The sequence below is a fragment of the Mustela putorius genome, unplaced genomic scaffold (genome assembly GCF_011764305.1).
Source record: "Mustela putorius furo isolate JIRA1106 unplaced genomic scaffold, ASM1176430v1.1 tig00000275_pilon_pilon_pilon, whole genome shotgun sequence".
Classification (NCBI taxonomy): Eukaryota; Metazoa; Chordata; class Mammalia; order Carnivora; family Mustelidae; genus Mustela; species Mustela putorius.
The window spans coordinates 14,794,708-14,820,679 of NW_025421341.1; the positions used below are offsets into that span (position 1 = coordinate 14,794,708).

A 25,972-nucleotide genomic window follows, 5' to 3' on the forward strand; every position below is an offset into this window, starting at 1 on the left:
GTACTAAGACTTTTAAAGGATGGAGTTATCTGTTTTTGTGGCAGTCGACAGCACCAAGTGAAATCTCCCCCAGAATTTTCCGGAAGGTCACAATACCCTGTTCTATCTATCCTGAGATATCCCAGACCTGGAAGAGGCTTTCCTATTTCCTCTATCCACTCTTTGAGGGGTTCCCAAAGTGCTGTCCCTGAACCCGAAGCATCATCATTGCCTGGGAATTTGTTAGAAATACACATCCTTGGGCCCCACCCCAGACCTCCTTAAGCAGAACCTGTGGAGTCAGGGCCCATTCATCTGGACTCTTATAAGACCTCCGGGGGGTCTGATGCCCTAGAAGTTTGGGAATCATTGCTCTCTTTACTCAAATGTATGGCAAGTGTCCCGATGATGTTTCTCCTGAGAGATTTTCTGATCTCTGAATCGAGATTTCTGCTGCTATTAAACTTGCTATGCTGAGACTGCAGGAGGTTAAGTCAGCAGGAACAATTTCCATGTACTCAGGTCTAATGTGTATCTGGCTATGTTTAGGAGTAGTGGTTGAAGTTCAGACAGAGCTTAGGGGCTCATCGTAGTCCTCTACTTCTATGGAAGTTTTAAAAAAATTATTAAACTGGGGCACCTGGGTGGCTCAGTTGGTTAAACATCCGCCTTGGGCTCAGGTCATGATCCCAGGGTTCTGGGATAGAGTCCCATATCCCTGCTCAGCAGGGAGCCTGCTTCTCCCTCGCCCTCTGCTGGCTGTTCTGCCTACTTGTGCTCTCTAGCTCTCTGTCAAATAACTAAAGAATTTTTTTTTTTAATTATAAAAGTAATTCATGCTTGTGCAAAGTAAGGTTTGTTCAATCTACAGGGGCAAGACATTTTCTTGAGTATCAGGCCTCTCCTATTTTTAAATAGCTGAAATTTTCTCTATTTTTATGACTTTTTTACAGATTTCTAAAAATAATGAATGCTTGTTATAAAATCCAGAAGATAAATTTTAAAGGAGAAAACAAAGATCATGCATAATAACCCTCCTTCCTAGATAACCATTTATTCATACTTCTTGAAAATCCTTACACTCTATCCTGCCTTTTTTTTTTTTTTTTTTTTTTTTTTTGAACAAAAGTTGGATCATACCACATGTTGGAGTTTGGTACCTGCTTTTCTCACACCACACTAGGAGTATCACAGGCATTTTCTCATGTAGCTACATTCAGTGCTAGAGCATCCTTCTAATAGCTACATAATATTCTGTTGTTTGCATATACCATAAGTCACTTAACCTATCCCAATTTATGAATAGTTTGAAATTTTCCACTATTGTAAACAAAATTACATAGGAATTCCTGTCTATCCATCTTTGTACCTTTGTCCAATTCTTTTCTTGAGATAAATTCCTAGCAACAAACTCCCTAGGAAAAAGCATATTCATGTTTATTACCAAATTTCTCACAAAAGAGGTTATACTCTGTTATACTCCCATCTACCAGCGTATTAAATTAGCCGTTTCTCTCCATGCTTCCCATAGCTATGAGGTCTTTTGTTTTTGTTTTGTTTTGTTTTTGTAGAGAGAGAAAGACTGTGAGGGGCAGGCGGGGGGAGGGCAGGGAAGGGGAGAGGGAGAGAATCTTAAGCAGTCTCCATGTTCGGCACAGAGCCTGGCACGGGGCTTGAACTTAGGACCCTGAGAGTATGACCTGAGCCAAAAATCAGGAGTCAGATACTTAACCGACTAAGCCACCCACGTGCCCCTCCATAACTATGAATTTTAAAAGCAAACACAACTCTGATATGCTGTTGAGGCATTTTCTGAATACGTGGCGTTTTTCCACAGGTGTACTCCGATTATGAAAGTAACCCCCAGTTGCGTCAAGCCATCGAATTTGCCTGCCACCAGTTCTACATTCTACACCGAAAACCATTTGTGCTGCAGCTGTTTGCTAGTGTGGCCCCTCTCCTGGAGTTTCCTGTAAGTGAGCTCTGTGGAAATAAATGTAGACCAACCCCATGAGAAAAGCAAAGGCTCTTTTAGTTAGAGTGTGCTACAGCAAGGGAGTTCACCACTTGGGTCTTGGCAAAGACTCAAAGGCAGACAGAGGAGTAAGAAAATTCAATGGTGGAGAAAAAAATCAGGTATGCCCTGATTGGAGGCTGTTGGGCGGGGGGGGTGGGGAGCTGTAAGCAGGCTAACTAGATGTGGGCCATCCTATTTAATTGGCTAAGGGTACATATTTGTCTTTCTCTGATTGGTCTAGTTGAAAGCAGGAACAAGGGAGGATCAGGGAATCTGTCAGTTGTCATCAAGTCCTCCATTTGGGGGCCAATGGTTAAACGGGTTATTGTTTGGTTTCCAGTAGAGCTAGTAGTCTGACTTCCTACTAACCTGACTTGTAGCAAGCTGGCTTCCTGGGCGGATTACTGGGGACAATGATTTGGTTTCCTGGGCAGGTTACACAGGTTATAGATCAGAGTTCTATTTTTATATATGACCTGTTCATTTATATTGTCTGTTTGTATAATCAGTGTCTCAGCTCTCTTTCTTCAACCGGTGGGATACGAATCATAAATTATTTCTCTTCATTTTTCTTCAACACTCATCTCTGCCTGTAGGATATAGATAGGCCAACTCCCCAATTTTTTATACTCTGTTAATAAAAAGGAAGAGATTCCTGATTCTCATTCCTTTCTATCACTGTCTAGCACTCACGCTGCTTTTCTTTTTCTTCAGAATGCTTATACCACATCACATGTCATGCGTGTGTTGCACTGATATATATCTCTACCATACCCCAAAATAGAATTTAAGCTCCATTAAAGCAAGACCTTCATCTGTCTTTCTGTTTGCTTTTGATTTGTTTTTAGTTGTTTTGTTTGTATGCCTTTTTTGGTTTTGTTTTGTTATAACCTCACTATACAGAATTGTACATGGCACATAGTAGGAATTTTAGAGGGATTTGTTGTTTTAATGAATCAAAGCCATTTTAAATAACAAGATTTTAAATGGCAATCATCTCCATTTGAGAGTTATATTATCAAACAAGACCTGAAAAATGCCCAGAGTTGTTAAAATAAGCGTCTGTTTCCCCAGACATATTTGATGTGTTCAACTCCTACATTGCAAAAGCCCCTTTGGGAATGCTGAGCCCTTCCATTGCAGACCAGAGGAGACATTTACATGAATTGTTCTGGAGGTCTACATATTCCTGTATTTTTAGGAGTTTGTACAAATATCTCTTTGTACCAGATCAACATTTAATACATCCCTTGAGAGCCCGGTGTTCATTCCAAAAATCATGTAACAGCACTGCTGGATCCTGGGAGCTGCATGCCAAATCGATGTAATTGTTATCAGTGGTGGTGCATGTGAGATTTGAACTCCTGATCAAACCACATTAATGCCAAGGCAGAAATCAATAAACTAAAATAGACTTTCTTCATACAGGATGCTGCCAATAACGGACCCAACAAAGGCGTGTCGGCCCAGTGCCTGTTTGACCTGCTGCAGTCCCTAGAAGGAGAGGCCACTGACATATTAGACATCTTAGAGCTGGTCAAAGCTGAGAAGCCTCTTAAATCATTAGGTAAAAACAAAAGTTGCCCTGACCTTCCCTTTGTAGATTGTAATTTTTTTTAATGATTCTATTTTAAATTCTATATTAAATCAAAACAGAAAGAAAAATGGAAGAGTGGTATAAATTGAATGAGGACCTTTCTTATCTCCTGTTTTTTCTTACATTTCTTGAAAATTTTAAAGGTATCTGGCTGGCTTAGTCTGTTAGGTGAAGCATCTAACTCTTGGTTTCCGCTGGAGTCAAGATCTCAGAGATCAAGCTCTGAGATGCAGGGATCAAGCAGTGCTGTGGGCTGGGTACTCTGCACAGTGCTGTGGGCTGGGTACTCTGCACAGTGCTGTGGGCTGGGTACTCTGCACAGTCTGCTTGGCCCTCTCCCTTCCCCTCTACTCCTGCCTGCAAGCGCTCGCTCACTCCCCCCCCCCCAAAAAGACAAGATCTTCAAAAAAATTTTTTTAATTTCTTGAAAATCCTAAAGAGTATGGAGTTCTCTACCATGGAAATTCTATTAAAACGGTGTCTGATACTACACTGCTCTAGTAACACAGTGTTCAGAAAATTAGGTTTTCCCAGACAATTCTAGGTGAGTAACTCTCTAAAATGGTCTTTTATGATCATGGAATGTGTAGAATAAGAGAAAATTCAACGATAAAGTCTCATGTCTTGGACATCTGCATGTCCTTGGATATCATCTAGTAGGTCAGATTTTTTTCTAAACTACCCCCCAAAAAGCACTTTTATTTTTCATCTGCTTATTCAAAATTGGGAAACAGAATTTTCAGTCCCTTTAGAGGAAGAAATTAATCGTGTTCACAGTGTAGGAATAAAATCTGACAGAGAAATGGCTATAAAATTTAACCGGAATGTTAAGAGTGATAATTTCTTCTTTATCCCTGGTGGACTCCACTCTGATTTTGCACCTTGGCCTTCTGTCCCTTCAGATTTCTGCTATGGAAACGAAGACCTGACATTCTCTATAAGCGAGGCCATTAAACTCTGTGTGACTGTGGTGGCATATGCTCCGGAGTCATTCAGAAGGTAATTCAGCCCTTTATTCTGTGCCTTGTGATAAGTAAATATGGCGAAGAAAATAGAAGTGAGCGAACACAAGGGTTACATTTGCTAATATCATCTTGTAATATTCTGGCAAGGATGTTTTCAATAACGACAATCTAGGAAACTTACCATAGTACAGGTTCTGGAAAATATAGTAAATCTTCATTAATGTAAAATACCTAAAATTTGGAATTTGTGCAGCAGCTAAGATATTTAGTCTTGTTCAGGAAATACTGTCCTGACATGTGATACAAATTAATAGCAAACAAAATTCCAGGGCAAACCACTAAATTACTGAAGAAAATGCTTTTCATGGAGCAATAAGAACTCCTTTCCCACAAAGAGCAAGAATATCAATCTTGCCTGTCATTTCGCCAAGTGTAAGGAACACAAAGGAGTCACGTGGGAGGTGTCATCCCTACTTCAGGACGTTGGCTTTGGTCTGATTTATGTACTGATACGCAACATGGAAATCAGTCTCATCTTGCTATTAAAAGAGACTTTTTTTTTTTTAAGATTTTATTTATTTATTTGACAGAGAGAAATTACAAGTACACTGAGAGGCAGGCAGAGAGAGAGAGAGGAGGAAGCAGACTCCCCGCTGAGCAGAGAGCCCGATGCGGGACTCGATCCCAGGACCCTGAGATCATGACCTGAGCCGAAGGCAGCGGCTTAACCCACTGAGCCACCCAGGCGCCCCAAAAGAGACCTTTTAAAGACAGAGACAGTAATTCAGATGAATCAGGGATAGCCCCCTGTTATGTACTTATAGGTCCCTAAAAATAATAGAGCTACATTCCTTTAAATGCACCCTGAGGTTGGCTTAATCAACTCTCTTAATGATATAATCCTCAATTATATCAATATTGGGCAATCTCTCCTTCTCTACTTCTCAATCTACTTTGATCTTTTCCTGTAATGTCTAGCTCATAAACAAAATCACAGGTTACATGCTATCATATTTTTCGTATAAGGATCAAGCTGGAAACGGGACCGCCTTGAAAATTCAGTGTGGAGGGAAGAAGTCCTACCCTGTTGCCAGCTCTTGCAAAAAGAAAGAAAACAGCGGAGCTGGTTTTGCCAGTGTATCTTTGTCAGTTTTTCTCTCAGATTAGTCTTTTTCCCTCCCCTAGAACAAAGTGAGGAAAGGGTTAAAGAGGGACCAGGACTCAGATTAATTGAATTCTCTCTGCATGAAAAATGAGTAAGAAATACCCACCCACCCCCAACCCCAAGATTCCTGGCGCTTTTTTTGGTGTTAATCAGTGGGGATTCAATATCATGCCTGTGGTCAACCAGAAATGTGGCTATGGCCCTCAAGGGAGCAAACCTGCAGTCTATAGTGATTGTCCTTCTCCTCCGTCCCTTGGGCTCCTCCTATAATATCACAGCCCCGTAAATGGCGAGACAGGGATTGAAACCCTGTGTCAAGTTAACTCCAAGCCCACTCTATTTATGGGTACAGAAACACTCCCTATCCTACTTCCTATTCCAAGTGGGTCCAAGTACATTGTTAGTAGGGTGTCTCAGAGGATCTGCAGTGAGAGGAAGTGATATCCAGACACTGCAGTAGTAAAATGCAGAAATCTTCTCCAATGTCAAAATGCCAATGACCTAGAAAACCCCCAGATTTAACTAAAAATCTTTTCCATTATCAAATTTCTGGTGAGACATGAAATCCTCTCTCAAGTTAAAATCCAAACACACTAAAATCAAAAGGAATTCAAGTTCACAATCACATTCTCTCGTCATTGTGAGCTAAAGGCCAAAGTCCAATCTTGTTACATTAAATTAAAATTAAAGAAAGAATTATCCTCCCTGGTTTGCTATTCTGTTCTGTCAGAGGGGTTCCTGAATTTCTGCGTAGACTCAAGTTGTCTTAAGCAGCTGTCCCCTGGGATCTCTCTTAAGGAACAAGTACAATTCTTATAACACTTCAGCACTGGTAACACCGAGTCCCTATTGTACTTAAATTTTTAGAGTAAATGTATTCTATTTAAATACAACATTTATACAAAAAAAGTTTTTAAAAATAATAACTTTATAGTTGTACCAATGTTGATAAAGTTAACCCATCTACACAATGACCACTCAAATGGAAAAATCAAAGGAGCCACTATCCTACAGTACAAATCATCTTTGTCTATTTCTGAACTCTATTCAAGTAAATAATATAGTAGGTACTTTTTAATGTCCCGCTTTTGTTATTCAATATTACTTTATGAGTTTCCCCCACATCATTGTGCATCACCAGTTTGTTCTCCAGTATTTAATGTCTATGCCACAATTGATTTCTCGTGGACAGATTTCTGTGTTATATCCAATTTGAGGCCATTACAAATACTGCTGCAGTGAAATGTTTTTGTATGCGTCTTTGGGAGCTCATGTGTCTGTATTTCTGTAGGTGAAAATGCTGTGCTAGGTCATGGAATATCTGTATGTTTTGCTTTAGTAGATATTACTTGTTTTCCAAAGTGGCTGTGTCAATCTCTGTTTCCACCAGTGGCGTGTGCATGTCCCAATACTCTGCTGCCTCATCAGCATTTGATACTCAGTCTTTATTTTAGCTTTTTTTGGGGGGGTGATATTGATATCTCATTGTGTGTTTTAGTTTGCATTTCCCTCTTCCAAACTGGAAGGTTTGGAAGCTCTCCCAATGTTTAATGGAATTTGGATAGCTACTTTCGCAAAGTGCCTATTGAAGTCTTCCACCCATTTTTAAATGAGTTTATCAGCATTTATTTTATTTGATATGTTGAATTTGTCTAAAGAATCTGATGTAATTCCTTTGAGCTTATATGGACTGAGGTGCTGGTAAACATTTAATAACCAGCTCTCTGGGGGAATGGAGTCCCTGATACATAGCATTGCTAATTTGCTAATATCTAGAAATGGCTGAGTATGGGATACCAGCCTGACATCGTTGAACATGGGGTTGGAAACAGTTGCATATATAGATTGCCTTGACCTGTTAAATGTCCACTCCTGCACACCGCGGGTTATATGCATTCAAATAACATCTCTTACTCTGTGACTTATAATTTTACTCACCTAACATTATCTTTTAATGGATAGAAGTCTTCATTTTAACGTGGTCTAATGTATAACTATTTACCTTACTGTTTAGTGCTTTCTGTGTCCCCTTAAGAAATCTTGGCTAACCCAAGCTTATGAATATATCCCCTTCTAGTATCTGCCAAATGATTTGTTGTTTTTTACCCTCAATTTTTGGTATGATGTAAAGTAAAAGTCAAGATTTCGTTTTCCCATATAGATACTAATAGGCGATAGACAAAGTACCATTTATGGAAAGGTTAGCATTTCCCATTGCGTTGCAGTGTCATTCTTGTTATAAATCAAGTATCTGTGGATTTGTTTCAGACTCCTTATTTTGTTCCCCATGTCTGTCTGTCTCTCCTTGTGTTGTGAGGTCAGAGAGTACAACAGCCTGGAAAGAATTCTCCCCCCCTCCCCCGCCAAGAAAGAATTCTTGAGATGTTGTAAGGTGCAGCTTAGTGAGTTTATTTAAGTAGCAAGGGGACAGGACCTATGGGCAGAAATATCTGTACTTTTTGCTCTACGACGCTGGTGGTTATATGCTTCGTGCTCAAGGGGAGGATGACACGCAGGGAATGTTAGATCATAAATGCCTTCTTTGAACTTCTCATAAAACTACTTTTGCAAGATTTCTCTGGTACTTCTCATTCAGTTCGGTATTAACTATGGCTGAGACACATAGGCAGTCACGAGACCCTTTAAGAATGTAGCAACCAGCCTGTGTTTGATACCTATGGGACCTATGCAGGCTCTAGGTCAGCCTTCTGGGCTAAAGGTGAACGTCTTTCTGCTTCTATCCCTCATCACTTGCACCAATACTATGCTGTCTTAATTATTATAACTTTATAATAAGTCTGGCTGGTGTTTGTTCTTACTTTTACCGTCAGTGTTTCTAGGTACTCACATTTAACATGTATCTCTTACTAAGATGTCGTTGAGACTTTCATTATTCACTCCAATAAGCAGCCATTTTCCAACCTGCATCGCAGACGCTGTTTCCACAGACTCTTTTCTTGAAAACTGCTTAACCTTTAAGAAGCCAGCCTCCCAGAGAAGGGTTTTATCTTGTCTACATTTTGTTTCAGCTGAAAATCACTCTTAGCAAATCCCCGAGTGGCAGCCATATTGATCGTCATGACGCTGACTTCTCTAGACGGAGCCACAGCTCCGCCAACCATTGCATGGTCTCTCCACCAGCTGTCCTTTCGCTACTTTTCCCCTCCCCACATATTCTCCCAAAAGGCAAGCAGAACTGCCTCAGCTTTTACTGGGTGCTCGATTAATTAGTGAATCAATTGATTAATTGGCGTCGGTCAATCTTCCCAGCAGCTTTACTAACTCTTGGCTTGGGTGGGGTGGGAAGGGGCCTCAGAACCAGGCTGTTAATTGCTCCCAAGTATAACCCAGCCAACCCAAGTGACTGGCTTTCTGATTAAAGTCTTCAGATGCTGATGGTCTTGGAAGCTCTAGTTCCCTGTTACCTACAGAAGCTAAAGAGACAGACATCACAAGTGGAGACGGTGCCTGCTGCCCGAGAGGAGATCGCAGCCACAGCTGCTCTGGCGACATCCCTGCAGGCTCTTTTGTACAGTGTAGAGGTCCTCACCAGGTAATCCCATCACAGAAATAGTCAGAGCCTCACATGGTACGTAGCTGCCAGAAAGAGGAAGAAAAACATGGCAGCTAAAAATCCCTAAAACCCTGTCTTTATTGACACACACCTGCCCAAACCCAGCCCTTTGTGGCTTAAAACTGCAAACATTCTCCAAGTTGTTTGGATAAATAATGCTAAGTACTCTGAATGATGAATAATAATAATAGTGATGATACCAAGAAGACATCTGCATGCACCTAAAACGGTCCGGGGCGGTTTTAACCCAGTGGTGAACGAATCATTTTGTAAAAGGGCTAATGGGGTGAATGTGAAAATGTGATCCATATTTTTATTAGCTTTTATATTATTTTATGAGACATGAAATATCTGTAATTCCAACTAAGCTGCCTTTTATTATTTTACTGCTTGTAAAGAGTTCTGTTTGTTTTTTTGACTGTAGTTTCAGAAACTACATAACAAAAGTAAACAACAGAATTTTATTCTAATGCTAGAACTCAACAGATCCTCTGTGGGGCAAAGCTCTGTGGTGCTGGGATAGGGCCTGAGGAATTTGGGAATAGAAAGGTACGTTGACACCAGAGTTCAGCCCTAGACAAAGTACCAAGAAGTTAGCCCTGTCGCATGGGTCTTGGGTGCAGAAGCAGAATGCGCTGAGAGGCCAGACGGAGATGGGAGGGAGGATGGGCAGACAGAGTGAGAGGACTGAGAAGAGGAGGAGGCAGGAAGCTGTGCAGATATCTGGCTTGCTTTCTCTGTTCCCATCCAAAATGAGCTAGGAGATAGTGTTCCCCGGAGCAGAGGTGGGGATGACTTCTCCCTCAGGTGGTGTCTCTACTCCTCCATCCCATTTGGCCACATCCTTTTACCCTAAATTCTGTCTCTGATTTACTCCCACCAAAAGGCACCACCGTCTCCTGCCCCATCTTGCCCTGTTAATGAGAAGTAGCTGAAATCCTTCCATCCAGGAAGGACTTCTCTAGCATGTACCAGCAAGTGAGAGAGGGAAGGAGATTATGATTCATTAAGTCAGTATATATTTAGTTTCTAATGATGAGCTATATTGCCAACCTAGGCAAGCAAGAGTGTAGCCCAAAGGCCCTTGGCAGACTACCACTGTTGAAGGGCCCATATGCACCTGGCTGAGGGGATGGGAAATAGTAGTAGAACAGGGAGCCATGGCAAATTGCCTCTTCCAATGGGACCCACTCCTAATGCTTTGATGTTGGTTTCCTGAAAGTCCTAGAAGGAAGAATATCCTAAGGAGAAATGCTACTTTTACTCTTCCTTCTGGGCCTCTCTGGTTCTATCACTAGCATCTTCATGCAGTTAGAATAGAGAAGACTAACCAAGTCTTCCCACGGGCTGCCTTTGTTATTTCTCCTCACATCATACAATCTCAGTGCTTTCCTCCTATCTGTTCTTTTTATCAGAATAGGTCAACTAACTTATCCAACATTGACTTACCCAAAATTCCAAGAGTGGAATGGATGGAGTACTGACATTTAAAATTCTGTGACTCTAAATATTCCAGTGTATTTAACATTCTCTTGACAGAAGGGAGAACTAACCTCATTGGTCAGCCAAGAATAAGGTTGGCTTTGCCATTTTTACAAGTAAGAAGAGCCCCATTTCACTTCTGTTCTCCTAATTCCTTTACTCATGAACAAACATTGATTGTTACACACAAAGAAGCATATTACTACTGTGTTAATGTTAGTTTTCTGTTGTTATGTAATGCATTAGCACAAATTCAGAGGCATAAAACCAAACATTATCTTGTATTTCATAGGCCAGAACTGGGCAAGCTCAGCTGGTTTCTCTGCTCAGGGTCTCATGAGGCTGAAATTAAGATGGCGGTCAAGCTGGGCTCTTATCTGAAGGCCCTGGGGAAAACAATCCATTTCCAACCCCATTTAGGTTTTTGGTGAACCCAGCATCATGCAGCTTTAGGTCTGAGTTTCCACCTCCTTCCTGTCAGCCACAGCCACTCTCTACTTTAGAGGGTACCAGCCTTTCTTCCCACATGGCCCCTTCTGTCTTCCAGCCAACAATGGCGCCCTGAGTCCTTCTCATGCTTCAAATCTCTTTGTTCCTAGCAAGAGAAAACTGCTTTTTTTAAGGCCTGATGCAGTAGGATTAGACCTACCCAGATAATTTCCCTTCGGCAGTGTAAAAGTTCATAATCACAGGGGTGATACCAGGGGAGTGTAGGGGCCCGGGGCCATCTTTAAGTTCTTCCACAACAATGGCACAGGAGGAGAAGGTCTAGTGTGATTATTAAAAGCTTACTTTCCAGCCACACCCAGCATACAGAAAATGAGCATCATAAAAGCAAGCCTGAAAGAGTTCATACAAGACTTGCTTTGGAAAGCTGCGTCCCTTCCATTGCTCTCAGAGGTCAACAGAGAGACAAAGATTACCTAGGATTTAAAGTAAACCCTACAAATATAAAAGCTGTGAGATGATTCAGATCTATTTCTGAGCATCTAAATTACTGACTTATAGATACGAATTTACTCATTTTTCTGGGTAGTCTTAAGTATAATTTTGCCTAGAAGGGTTCTTTCATTCTTTGATAGTTTTTTCAGAAAAATAAGGTGGCTGATTACAATGTAAGTGGCCAAAATGTTATGTACATCGTTACCTTTCACTTACAGTCCAGAACAGTTAACTTCCTAGTAATCTATCAAGTTGAAAAAGGAGCTCTTGACTCTCACTGAATCATAAAGACTTAGAAGCCTGAGTTCATAAATGTCTGGTTTGAAGTGTCATAGTTTATACCTCAGAACTAAGAAGCAGAAGAACTTAAATCATGGTATGCTAACAGACCCCTGGGAATCCATGATCCCTTTAAAGTACCTCTCAGAACAGAAACAGCAAGAGTGTGACAGAAAAGCCCAACACAACACACTCTCTCTCTCTCTCTCTCTCTCTTTTTCTTACAATAGTCTCTTTTTAAGACTCTGTGAGTAATTTAAAATTTATGTGAGCTTCTGTCACTTGAGGACTTTGTAAATGTCTCCACTTCAATTTTTCTTTTGTTGTGGTGGTTCCTGTCCCTATCACAGGCCCATGACAGCCCCACAGATGAGCAGGTGTGACCAAGGTCATAAGGGAACCACCACAGCCAATCACACCATGTCGTCTGGGGTGAACACTAGGTAAGTCACTGGCCTTATTCTCCTGTGGTCTCTCTATGTCATACAACCCGAATCTCAGCCATTGGGAATGCAAGGAATCCTGAAATAGTCAATATTGAGTGCGAAACCCTCCAAGGAAAAGAAAGGAAGGCGAGAGTTTAAAGTTACAAGGCTTCTTTTAACACCGTCAGAGAGAAATCCAAGCCACCTTTGTAAATCGGCACAGTGTCGGTTTGTTTGCATGGACACGCAAGATGTTTTCTGCTGCCTGGGTGGTCTTTGATCTATTCCAGTGTTGTTTCATTTGCCTCCAAGAAAAAGGCAATGAAGCAATAATAATCAGGGGGTGGTTTCTCATTCCCATGGCAGTTATACGGGGTCAACTTTCTTTCATCTGGGCAGATTTTCCACAGGCATTTCATCCGAATTTTAACTTGGGTCCTCAAATAATGCTCTCGTGGTCCTTGACTTAATCACCCCCCCTCCCCCACACCACCCCCTGTTTTGCTATAACTCAGACTACTGGCTATACTAGTAATACTTACACAGCTTCATCCTGTCCGTGTTAACCACCAAATACCCTAACACACACACACACACACACACACACACACATACACACACACAAATATTTAATTAACTTCTTCCTCCAAGGAAGGCTTAAGAGAGGGCAAACCCCAAATCAGGTAGAGAAAAAGTTCTTTTTTCCCAGGATGGAATTATTAGTTAGTAGGGAAATCTTAAGGAGAAACTTTGCAATTTTCCATTCTCTCTGAAGCACAGTTTTAAGAATGTATCATCCTTTATGTAAAGTTAATTCCCTACTCATCATTTATATTACAAATAAAGCAAATATCAGACCCAACTGTAAGTTAGCTGATGTGATGGTTAGCTCATGCCTCAATTTCTCAGATATCAAGAAAAAACAAAAACATTGTAAGTGATATTCAGGGGCTAGATTCAAGTATCCGATAAAAGGTACACAGGAAAAGAGAGTTTCTAAAGTCCTGTTATTAATCCGTCCTCAAGCGGTAAGTTTCCAGAACTGAAAGGAAGTCTGCCATATTTCTTCCTCTGATCCCCAGAAACAGAGCACATGGTATTAAAACTGTAACTTGGATTCATGCTGCTTTCAAAGCTTTTCAAAAGTCCCCTCATTTGGCTGCATTCCATGACTTTGTATGTGTTTTTATAATGTATTTCTATGCATGCTATACCAGTGGGACGGTATAGCAGCAGCTATATTGGCAGCATGTGTGGTGGCCAAATGAAAGACGAAGATTTTATATTTTAGGATTAGTCCATGTGCGTTGGTGAGCTTAGCAGTATGTGTAGCTTCAAGGGCTTCTCACAAGAAACAGTCCCCAGGAAGCCCCACCACAGGGCCCCTGTGCTTGCCTCATCGTTATGCAGACTGTTCTTCTGATTCCCAGGTACCAGGAACAAGGCGCCAAACTGCACTTTATCAGGTACAGAGAGACAAGCTCTGATTTCGTACGCATTCTGACGTCTTGTAATGATTGTCTTTTGAGCTGGGTTATGGTTCCATAAGATTTCATTTCATTAATGCATGTCATATTGTTTCTGGGTAAATCCTCAGGAAGCAGCTTGCGTAAAGCCATTGCCATTTGGGATGGCAGTCTCTTCTAGGGTGGCACATTTTCTTTACCCTGTAGACAAGGTTCTCCTCATGAATGCACATGATACGTAATATAAGGAATCGTACCTTTTCCGTCAGTGTGAGGTTCTCCTCCCACAGTGACCACACACGCACTTTTTCAGACCCCCGGTTAAATTTTTGTAATCCCCCAGGGAAAATCTTCACTTACTGGAGGAAGGGCAAGGCCTTCCCAGAGAGGAACTTGATGAACGCATTGCTCGGGAGGAGTTCCGAAGGCCTCGGGAGTCCCTGCTGAATATCTGTACCGAATTTTACAAGCACTGTGGGCCCAGGCTGAAGATCTTGCAAAATCTGGCTGGGGAGCCACGGGTTACGGCCCTGGAGTTGCTGGATGTGAAGTCACACATGAGGTATTGTCCCTGCTTTTCCTGCTTCCGAATGTGGACAGTGTTGGGATATACGTTTTGGGGTGTGGGTGTCAGGGTCTCTTATCCTGAGATACCTCTCAGGATAAGAACTTGGGTATTCAGAGTGATTTTTGTGTGTGTGTGGGGGGGTGGGCTTGGATGCATATCATATAGGGCCATCCAGGAAAATGTATATTAAGTTTGTCAAAAAGGATCTCAGGATAGACAGGGGGAGAGTCCTCTCAAAGACAGAAAAGCATAGTTCATGTATTTACCTCAATAAAAGAGAGTAAAAGGGAAATTTTGTCACCTAAATTCTTAGAAAAGTAGCCTTCATCCGAGTCCTATTTACTGCCCAGATTCTGAATTTTCACAAGAACTGTGTTTCCTCTCTGTCAGCTTACAAGAAAAAAAATTCACTACTGTTTTCTGCCCAAAGGCTTGCTCTGTTCCTGTACTACCTGGGGACTCAGTAATGAGCCCTGTAGGGAAGGGAGCTAGTTTTAACTCTGAGCCACACTTTTCTCTGATCCCTTTTACACACGTTGTTCGTAATAACCTTCCAGTGTTTCAAACAAAAAATGTCCTGCTGGAAATCTGGACGAGGCCAGTCATTGTTTAAAAAGTTTTACTGTGGGTGTACCAGGGAGAGGCTCTAGACTTGCTAGTCTGTGCACTCGTATTTCCTTCTTCCTATTGTGTTGTCTTATCTCACTTGTTGTGATAAATCATGAAGTCTGTGTGTATATTCTCAGATTCTTAAAAGAAACATTCTAGATGTTCTATGCAAATTTGTAACAATTTGTAAAAGGTCATAGAAACTCCTTGAAAGGAAAGTTCTGTAGGTAGCAAAGTATTCACTCAAAAAGTTTAGTAAACTTATAAAGCTGAAGGGAGAGTGAGGTTCTAGCCATTCAGGATTAACACTGCTATTTGGCAAAACGTGCTGATTCCCTGATTGCCATCAACTTTTCTCTTAAAATTATCCCTTGAAAATTTTAGAAAGTACTAAGTAAGCGAAAATGAGAGTCCATAAATGTAGAGAGTAGATGGACTCTTTTTCTTCCCAGCTAATTTCACATTCTGAATTGTTGGCGCACACCCAGGACTCCAGAGCTTCGTGTGTGTTCGTGTTCCCAACACACAGAAATGGGAAAGAGCTTATTTCACATGGAGAATTTCAGCACCTACACTGGCAAAGGGTAGGAAGGTTTGGAGTAGGACGAGGCTATTGCCATAGCAACCTAGTGTTCCTTCCAGTCAGTCTATCTTTCCTCCTTTCCCACTGATGACGGCTAGGGGAACCAAATAATCCTGTGAACACAGCAACATCACTTTCCTATGATCAGAGGGTGAGAACTGCCCATTGCCATTTTGAGGGAGTGAAGGGACAAGATTCCTAAAAAATGGATGAGAATAAGAGGAGATCAGGATCCTGGGTTAGAAACTGCCCTATAATTTGACCATTTGTAACTATACTTCTTAAGGCATTGGAGGAAGGGGAGTGTGTTCGTTAGAGAGGTCTGGAGCGCCCTCTAGAGGCCAGACCTTGTTAAAGGTTAAATGAGCTATAGTTCAAATGACTGACTTCAGTGCCCTGGCACTGAGTTAATAGAGTTCAACAGATACTAAGGCTAATGAATATGGCCCAAATTCTATGCTAGACACTGGGAATGTAAAATAAAGTCCTGGGTCTCCCCATGACCACAGGCTAGCACAAGCAGCACACATAAGAAAGTAACTACAATACTGTTGCAAGTACTCTAGATCACGTGTATATATCTATGTATTTATCATTTTATAAAACAGTTGAGGCAACTTTGAAAATTAAACAAAGGGATAGAATATACAAGTTAGAGAGTCAGAATAAAGTGAAAAATTAGCAAGGAAATAATTATGTTTATGATGATATTAACACAGGAAATCTATATGATTTGATCAGATTAGATGCCATTCATGAACTTAAATTTGATTTTGAGCTTCCAAGGTTTCAAAGCAATGAGGAGGAAATGACCTATTACAAAATCAGTGTCGATAAGATAAAAAACACCTAGCTGTTCGATAAAAAATTACTTTTCTAAAATACAAAGATAAGAAATGTCTCCTGGTTGGTGTTTGTTAAAAGGAAAGAGTGGTGGAATGAACAACACCCTGGTGGAGATAAAGTGTTAGTTTCGCATGGTTGGAAGCCTGTCAGTACTGAAGGTTGGCATAACATCACAATGCAATTAATCAAGACCAACCTATCTGAAGCCAAGATATTGTCTTTCAAAAGCACGATTTTTTCATTGCCTATTGGAGGAGAGGCAGAACTTTTATTTCCAGGAAACAGACTAAGTGACCTCTATTAATGCTGTTTCTCACAACAAGACTATGATTAAAAAAAAAAAAAAAAAAAAGAGGAACTGCCATGATCTCTGGCCAAACAGAGATATTCTATGTTGCTAAGTAGGAATAGACCCATATACTTTGACCTTGCACCAACCAAAAGGCATTATATAGATTTTTTTTTCTTATAAATTAAATATACATTTGGATATATGTAAAAGTCAGAACCATGGGCACATAGGTCCTGTTTAAAGTTGTAAGAATGGATAGTATCACTCAAGGAAAGAAGATTGATGAAAACAGGAATGGCATAATGGAAGAGATAGAGGAGATGTTTACATGAAGTCTCTGATTCAAGCCAGAGAACCAAGAGGCAATGCAAGAGGCAATCTGTACTCCTGCATTAGCAAAATAGATGGCTGACTTCAGGGATCTCTGATAAGATAGAGTCTCTGTGCTAAGGGAATTTAATGCTTCATTTGCCCAAACCAGAGCTGCCAAAGCGGCAGTGTGTGTGTGTGTGTGTGTGTGTGTGTGTACATATATATGTCAGGATAATGAGATCTCTAAGTCCAGCTTGCTCTCTCGCTCTCTCTCTCTCTTCTCCCTCCCACTCTCCCTTTGTCTCTCTCTCTCCATCCCTCCCCGTCTCTCCCCTTCCCTCCTTCCCTCGCCTCCCTGCCTCCTTCTCTTCAACTCTTCCTCTCAATGGGAAAATCTCTTGTGTTCTCACTGGGAAATGACCATAGGAATATTTTTTTACCAAGGGATTATCCATGTGCTGGTATAGCAGAGACTATATTAAAGGAAATGTTTGTGTTATGCTCAATGCAAATTCATTTTTACCACCAGAGGGATTAGAGAAATTCAGGTAGTAATGCGTAAAATGACTCAAATTCAGTTCTAAATACTGTTTTTCATGCTTAAAATAGACAGATTGATCCTTTCTCAGGCATTTCTCAATGTTATCTGTAAAATAATAAGGGAAAAAGAAATGTGTGCATGGGGATATGCTCTTATCTGTCATTCAAACAACCGAAAAATTAAAGAATTTTCTGCATGACACATTTGTGAGGAAGAGATAAACAGAAGAACACACAGGCTTTTAAAATGATTTAAGACATGCGCATTCACACAGTTTCCAGGAGACAATGTGAATGTTCAGTCTGGAGACAAGACAATAACTAGCTCCTGATAATGAAGGGTTGCCATGGAGAAGATGGGTTGAATTCATGCTTCCAGATTAAGCTTGGGTGGAAGAAACTGAGGGAATTGGCAATCTAATATGAGAAGAGCTTCTTGGAGTGTAGACCTCTATGGATGGTGAGAACAGCCTTACGCAGTGGTGAATTCTCCATCCGTGGCACTAGTCAGATGAAGTTATGGTAGAGTAGTCCATGTGTTCGAGAGACAGTGGTTTGACTGTGATTCCTAAACCAGAGCGCCTGTCGGAATGGCCTAGGGCTCTTAAACCTGAAGTCCTTTAAAGCATTTGTCCTATCTCTTTTGAAGTAATCAAAGAGAAATTTCACCTTACAAAAACGCTGTAGATAATACGTGAGAAAAGGAATGACACAATATTGCTGGCGTGCTACTTCTGATGAATTAATGGATGTGTGCCGTGGTCACTTGTGGCAACTAACACCATGAAGAGTGACAAGTAGGAATCATGTGCCTCCGGGTGAAAGGACACATCACCTATGAAATACACTTGCTAGGAAATCCAAACCTAATCTGATCTCACCCCTAGTGTAACTACCAATTGGATGAAACCCGGAAGCAATAGGATAGATTAAATGATAACAAGGAGATTCAATCAGCAAAATCTGGAGTGTGGAAAATGTTACTTAACAAACAGCCCATTTCCTCAAGAAATAAATTATAAAAACATGGGGGGGAGAAAAAACAGAAGAAGGGAACCTACATAGTCGAAGAGACTTAAGAGAAATATCAATCAATTGAAATGTTATGGGGCTTATTTTATTGTGATCTGTTTAAAGAAAAGTGTACTTAAGAATTATGAAATAAGGCGGGAATTTTGAAAACTGACTGGATATCTTTATTTTTATAGGAATTATTTTTAACTTGTTAGCTGTCATAATTGCATTATGGATCATTTTTTTAAGTTCTTAACCTTAGAGACACATACTGAAGTATATGTACTGATAAAACGATGTGATGCTTGGGATTTACTTCAGAGGAGTTCAGGGTAATGGGGAGGGGGAGATTGTGGGTATAAATGAAACTGGAGGGGCTATGAGCTGAACATTGTTAAATCTGGGTGATGGGTACATGAGGGGTGCATTATATACTTGCCTCTCTACCTTTGTATATACATGTTCAAGTTTTTCAAAATTAAGGTAAAAAATATGCAGATTTCTGGACCCAATCCTTGGGCCATATTTATTAAATCTTGGGTGAGGCCTGAGAAATGATACTCTTTATTTCTACTTTAAGCTGAATTTTTTAAAGTAAGAAGATCCAGTCAGGGTTTCCATATATGGAACCCCACTGCCTCAGGACTATTAAGAGCTCTTTCAACTTTAAGATTGAGGATTATACCTTCTGGGCATTTCCAAGCAAATTTGCTTTAAAAAACAAAACAAAACAAACAAAAAACTGAAAATCTTGGGGCACCTGGCTGGCTGGTCAGTGGAGCATGTAACTCTTGATCTCAGGGTCGTGAGTTCGAGCCTCATGTTGGGTATAGAGATTACTGAAAAATAGTCTTAAAAAAAAAGGTAAGAAAAAATAGAAAAGCTGATTTCTGATGTCCTGTTATCTGGAATATCCTCTTTTAGTAACAGTTCTGAAAACCGTCAACATATGGATGCCTCCTGATGGCACCACATACAAGTGCTCTTCTAGGCAACATTAGGCCTCTCTGTTCCCTTTTCCCATCAAAATCTCCCTCCACTTCAAAGGATACTTTGAATGCCTGGCTAGGCATATCCTGATTTGAGCCAAAGATTCAGATAATTGGTAAGAGTGGCTTACTTACCCTTCTTAATTTGTTTTCAAAGGAATTTCCAGTACCTTAAAGAATATCGACATTTCAGCCACTGTGATAAGAGTCTTGGGTATATTTTTTTAGGATATGAGTTTTTTTTTTTTTTAAAGAAGATTAAGCTCAAATCATACAGCATACAAATCATACGGCAAGATATTACCATGAATGGGTATACATTGCCTCTTAATATCATCTTCTATACATTCTGCAACAACTCAATGTATTTGGTAGGGAAGAATCATAAAATTTTTAAATGCTTTTTTTTAAGATTTTAAATACTCTCTACACCAACCTTGGGGCTCAAACCCCCAATTCTGAGATCAAGAGTCACATGCTCCTTTGACCAAGCCAGGCATGCACCCCTAAAATGCTTTTTTCTTAAAGGAACCCCCACCACTTTTTGTGGGAACACAAAATAGTGCAGCCATTGTGGAAAACAGTGTGAAGTTTCCTCAATTACCGGGAGCCAGTAATTCCACACTGGGTATTTACCCAAAGAAATTGATAACACTAATTTGAAAAGATAAATGCATGCCTCTTTTTATTGCAGCATTATTTACAATAGCCAAGATATGGAAGAAACCCAAGTATCCATCCATTGATGAATGGATAAAGAGGATGTGGTATATATAATGGAATATTACTCAGCCATAAAAAAGAATGAAATCTTGCCATTTGCCACAACATGGATGGATCTAAAGGGTATAATGCTGAGCCAAATAAGTCAGAGAAAGAAAAATTCCATAAGCTTTCACTCATATGTATAATGTAAGAAACAAAGTGGGCACTTTGGAGGGTATGTGCTATGGTGAGAATTGAAAAAAAAAAAGAAAGAAAGAAACAAAGTGCAGTGCCTGGATGGCTCAGTCAGTTAAGCATCCACTCTTGATTCCAGCTCAGGTCATGATCTCAGGGTTTTGAGATCAAACCCTGAGTTGGCTCAGTACTGAGCATGAAGCCTACTTAAGATTCTTTCTCTCGCTCTGCCCTTGCATCTCCCCACCTCTGCTCACTTGCTCTTTCTCTCTCTTTCTCTGTGAAAGAGAAGAAGAAGAAGAAGAAGAAGAAAAGAAAGGAAAGGAAAAGGAACAAAGGAACAAAGAAAAAAAGAGACAAACCAAATAACAGACTCTTAGCTATAGAGAACAGATGGTTACCAGAGGGGAGGGTGGGGGATGGGTGAAATAGGTAAAGGGGACCAAGAGCACTTATCATGGTAGAATTGCCGAATCACTCTGTTGTACCCCTGAAGCTAGCGTAACACTGTATGTGCACTCTATGGAACAAAAATTGAAGTTAAGTAAAATGAAAAATTTGGTTGAAAAATAAATAAAATGCTTTCTCCTTCACATAAAATTAAATCCAGTTGACTTTGTAAGACCATATATGCCATTATATTTGTATTATTTACAAATGTCTAGCTTTGACATTATATTTATTTACCTGGAACCAGTCCTGTTAAGTCAGTTCACTCTCAGGGAGTCCTGTACTTAGGACACAGAGCGTGGACCTATGTCGGGTGACAGACCCTGGGCTACACTTGGAGGACGTGCTTTCCATTTTGCAGTCCCTTTGTGGAACTGAGTTAGAATATTTGAGAGAGGGGCACCTGAGTGGCTCAGTGGGTTAAAGCCTCTGCCTTCGGCTCAGATCATGATCTCAGGGTCCTGGGATAGAGCCCTGCATCGGGCTCTCTACTCAACAGGGAGCCTGCTTCCTCCTCTCTCTCTCTCTCTGGCTGCCTCTCTGCCTACTTGTGATCTCTGTCTGTCAAATAAATACATAAAAATCTTTTTTTTAAAAAAAGAAAGAAAGAAAGAAAATTTGAGAGAGACAACCCAAACCAAAGCCATTCAGACAGTCCAATTAAGTCAATTATTTAAAAACAAACAAACAAAACAGCAGAGTAGGAGGATCGATGTATAAGAAAAAAAGAGAAGAGACTTCAAAGAAAAGGAAAGGAAAGGAAATGAGTTTGAAGAACTCCTTCAGCTCCAATAAAAACCAATACTATGTTTTATAAAACGCCTCTGACTGACTACGGGCAATGAGGGAACTAGGAAGGCATGAAGCTTACGTGGACACTTGATATTAGTGATTTTGTTACACATTATAGTTTGGGTTCTCTTTAGCATACATATATGTGTATATATGTACCTTTTTTTATATTTTATTTATTTATTTGACAGACAGAGATCAAAGTAGGCAGAAAGGAAGGCAGAGAGAGAGGAGGAAGCAGGCTCCCTGCTGAGCAGAGAGCCCCATGCGGGGCTCCATCCCAGGGTCCTGGGACTATGACCCGAGCCAAAGGCAGAAACTTTAACCCACTGAGCCACCCAGGCACCCCCATATACGTACCTTTTATGTATAGTATATGGGTATGTATTTCTGTGCATATATCCTCATATACATATGCATGTATACGTATTCTCTAGATGTATTTGACCTGGACTTAAACTCTCTGGGTTTTAAATTCTTCTTCAGATACTACTATTCACACTTCCCCTCCGGAATAGTCTGTGGTTCTCTGTTAATATGTATGTGCAGGTGTCCAGCGTATATCGGTACAAGCAGGAAGAGCTGAGGGGTAGAAGGCAGAGGGAAGAATGTCTTTACTTCAGGGAGCTGGTGTGCTGGAAGGAAGGTGACTAGCATGCTGCTGTGTGGGAAAATTCTCATTGTGACATTCTAAGCTTATTCTTTAAACAACAACAAAAACATGTAGGTTGGCAGAAATCGCACACTCCCTTCTGAAGCTGGCGCCGTACGACACCCAGACGATGGAGAGCCGCGGGCTTCGGCGCTACATCATGGAGATGCTGCCCATTACGGACTGGACAGCCGAGGCAGTGAGGCCAGCCCTAATCCTCATTTTAAAGAGATTGGATAGAATGTTCAACAAAATTCATAAGATGCCTACTTTGAGGTAAGGAGGCCTCTCAGTCGGCTGTTACTATTACAAGCTTCAGAGTGAGGGCTTATCATCTTTTAAGATGCTGGCGCAATCTGGAGTTGAACAGATGACTTGAAAGTTTTCTGTTGGTGTATGTGCGTAGCTAACCAGGTATCTGAATGTATAAGTAGCAGGGTCTACATTCTGAAGAAATAATCTATTCTTTCGAATTATATGTTGTTCATCTTGAAAAATCTGTTCATATCTTAGCTATCATGTCCCTCATCTGACACACATAAGAAATTCAGTGAGTATCCTTCAATTTCTTTTGAAATAAGGCAGGGTGTGCCTTACAAATAAAACAACTGAGGAGAAAAGAAAAATTAATTCAGGGTTCAAAAAATACTGGCTTTAACATAGTATTTTAGGTACCAGTTTAGAGAAATGACGCATCTTAACAATAAGCAGCCACATAGCAGCTGAAAAAAAGAAAATCCCAGGATTAATAACAAAGACCTAAATTTCACCATTCCTTCTAATTCAAGATGGTACAAAATTAACGTGATTGCCCTTTGATCTCTGTTCAGTAACCTGAAATATCTACTGATAGCCTCCCTGTCTATGCCAGAATGCCTCGGAATCAGACTACCTGGAGATCTAAGTCCAATCTAGAGACCCAGGAACAGACAGTTCATTTGGCTAAATGTTAATAAACCCACTAATTGAGGAATTTCAAGTTTGGGTTAATGAGAACATTTTCTGTCCCTTTAAACTTAACCCAAAACCCATGCAACTCTTGCCCAAGAATTTGTAGTGCTTAGCATTCAATTTGCTGGAACTTTTCCAGGTTTTAGCCTGTGTTCTTGTTCATTTTTGCAGCAGTCAGGAGTTGTTGGAAGCGTAAAAAAGAAATTGAAAGATTTCATTCCAGTAATTGATATTTTGTTCCTATATTCTTTTATAATGGGATGACAAATGCCTACATTGGTTATTTTTTTCAGTGGCATGGAAATGTCTGTCCTTAGAGCATACCTACTTTTTTAAAATGGTTCCGATGGAACATTTGTGCCTATTGGCAAATAGCCAGTCTTATGATTCTTATAAGGGTGTGTCAAAATAAATTCTTTTTCTTAAATAACTAATTACATAAAGATGTCAAACATCTCTATAGGTTGAGTCACTTGTCATACATTAAGCCCAATTGTAAAGAACATCATGCTTCCTAACAGTAGAGGGGTCAGTTGTAAGTAATTTGGGGGGGGCATCCTAAGAATTTGAGGTTGCCTTCAATTTAATTTCTTCTGGTGATCTCAGTTCAACAAGGGAAATGTTGACTGAAACCTACCTTGTGGGTTACTTGATAATCAGGATACCGGTATTTCCTCATTTATGAACTTTTCTATTTTGTCATTATAGTCTGTTTTGGTAGGAAATGTGAGCTTAGAAATTGCTTCCAGGATATTAGAAACAGTGTTGTGATATCAGTAAAACCCAACCTGTTTATTTGGGCACCATGGGGATGGCTTTTTTTGGTACTGAGACAATTACAGACTAGACTGGCTTTTATTACAGAAAATCCCATGTTCATCTCATTGGGTTTAGATTTATACCATTTATATGACCATAGAAAGTAGCCCCTCCCCCCCAATATCATTTCTTAGGAGGCCAAGAAGGAACACTTTTTAAATGAACTATTTTCTTGTAATGTCATGGTTTGGGCAGGAGTTAAACCATAGAAATCTGATCAGTTGTATACTGGTATAAAATCTGATGAGATCAATTGCAGTGCGATCAGTAGATTTCAGAAATGCAGCCTGTGGTCAGATTAGTTCTCTTGGGAGTCATGGCCCCTCGGATGGGTTTCCTAAAATTCAGTCCTCTACCCTCTCTCAAAGCTAAACCCAGGGAACCTAAAATGCAACCCATTCATCATCTCTGTTTTTTCTTCAATAGATTTTGTCTCATTAGTCGAGTGGGGCAGGAGTGCCTCTGCTACGTTTTCAGTATCTTCTTCCCTTCTCAGTGTGCTCTGTGCTTTTGGAACAACATGGGTAAACTTCATCCCGTGTGAAGCACTTTGTCGTCTCAGACACCCGTCCTGTCTTAGATGGCGTCAGAATCACTGTCTCGTTCACTTGTTTCAGACTGACTCCAGAAGGGAGCCACGCCGCTAATGGCTCCTATATTGTATTCCAGGCGACAGGTTGAGTGGGAGCCTGCCAGCAATTTGATTGAAGGGGTTTGTTTGACACTTCAGAGGCAGCCAATCATATCCTTCCTGCCTCACCTTAGGTCACTGATCAATGTCTGTGTCAATCTGGTGAGTAGCCAAGTGGCAATCTTATGAAACTTTGCAAAATGTCACTCTGCTATTGATTTCTCTGACTTGAAGATTTACAGGTCAACCACTTTGTGCCCCTACCTACCCACGAAAACAGACGGCTCAGGCGACATTGAAAATAGTGAGGTACATTTCAAGGTGGTGCGTGGGGAGCTGAAGGGCCCATCCCTACACAGATGGGATTTTGGTGTGCTGCTTCCCACGCGCTACTTTGACAATTTGCCTCTTCCCGTTGCGCTGAGAGTTGAGGGCTGCCAGTTGGAGAGTGGGGTGGTGGAAACTGCACAATTGGCTAGAAGTTGAGGTAGTCTGGGGTGGGAGACTTTAAAATGCAAAGAGAACTTTTTTTTTCCTGTTTTAGTGCAAAATGACATTCTGAGTCGGCCAGTCTAGGATTTATGGGAAGAAAAAAATAATATTTATTTTAATCATTGATGTAATATCTAGAGTCTGGTCCCCACAAGGTTTTGTACGATGTAGAAGTCATATGAGAGCATTTCATTGAGTAGGATCTGCTGCTTAGCTAGTTGAGCACTAACTCGATAGCTGGAATGCCCAGTGCACATAGCGCTATGCCATCATCATTGTTGTCAGTTCTTGCTCCATTAACGAACTGTGGACTGCCTTCCTTTGAATCCACCAGTAAGTATGTCCAGTCTCCTGATTAGCATAGTTTTTGGTTCATCTCTCATTATACGCACAGTTAGCTACAAACAACATTCTACAAAACCTTGGCTGAATCCAGTGTCACGTTCGATCGGACTCCAGACATTACATGCCTTCCAAAGAAGGCGACCAGAACAGACTGAAAGTAACATGTCCAACCTTCAAATTATTATGATTATCATTATTATTTTATTATCATCATTATGATTATTGAATGAGACTCCCTTACTACGGTCGCTTGAAATGAAATTGCAGTAGTCAAGGCTGGTCATGTGCTCTGTTTG

At 40.6% G+C, this 25,972-nt stretch overlaps 1 protein-coding gene across 1 annotated transcript in view; it reads left to right on the plus strand.

Moving 5' to 3' along the window:
* The window catches only part of UNC80 (unc-80 homolog, NALCN channel complex subunit), a 227,933-nt gene that overhangs the window by 175,455 nt on the left and 26,506 nt on the right, over positions 1–25,972 (plus strand). The window contains 9 exon segments of the mRNA XM_045078694.1: positions 1,817–1,951; positions 3,425–3,563; positions 4,496–4,592; positions 9,106–9,276; positions 12,351–12,443; positions 13,856–13,891; positions 14,235–14,453; positions 22,514–22,714; positions 24,878–25,001. Coding sequence (XP_044934629.1) covers positions 1,817–1,951; positions 3,425–3,563; positions 4,496–4,592; positions 9,106–9,276; positions 12,351–12,443; positions 13,856–13,891; positions 14,235–14,453; positions 22,514–22,714; positions 24,878–25,001 — 1,215 coding nt within the window.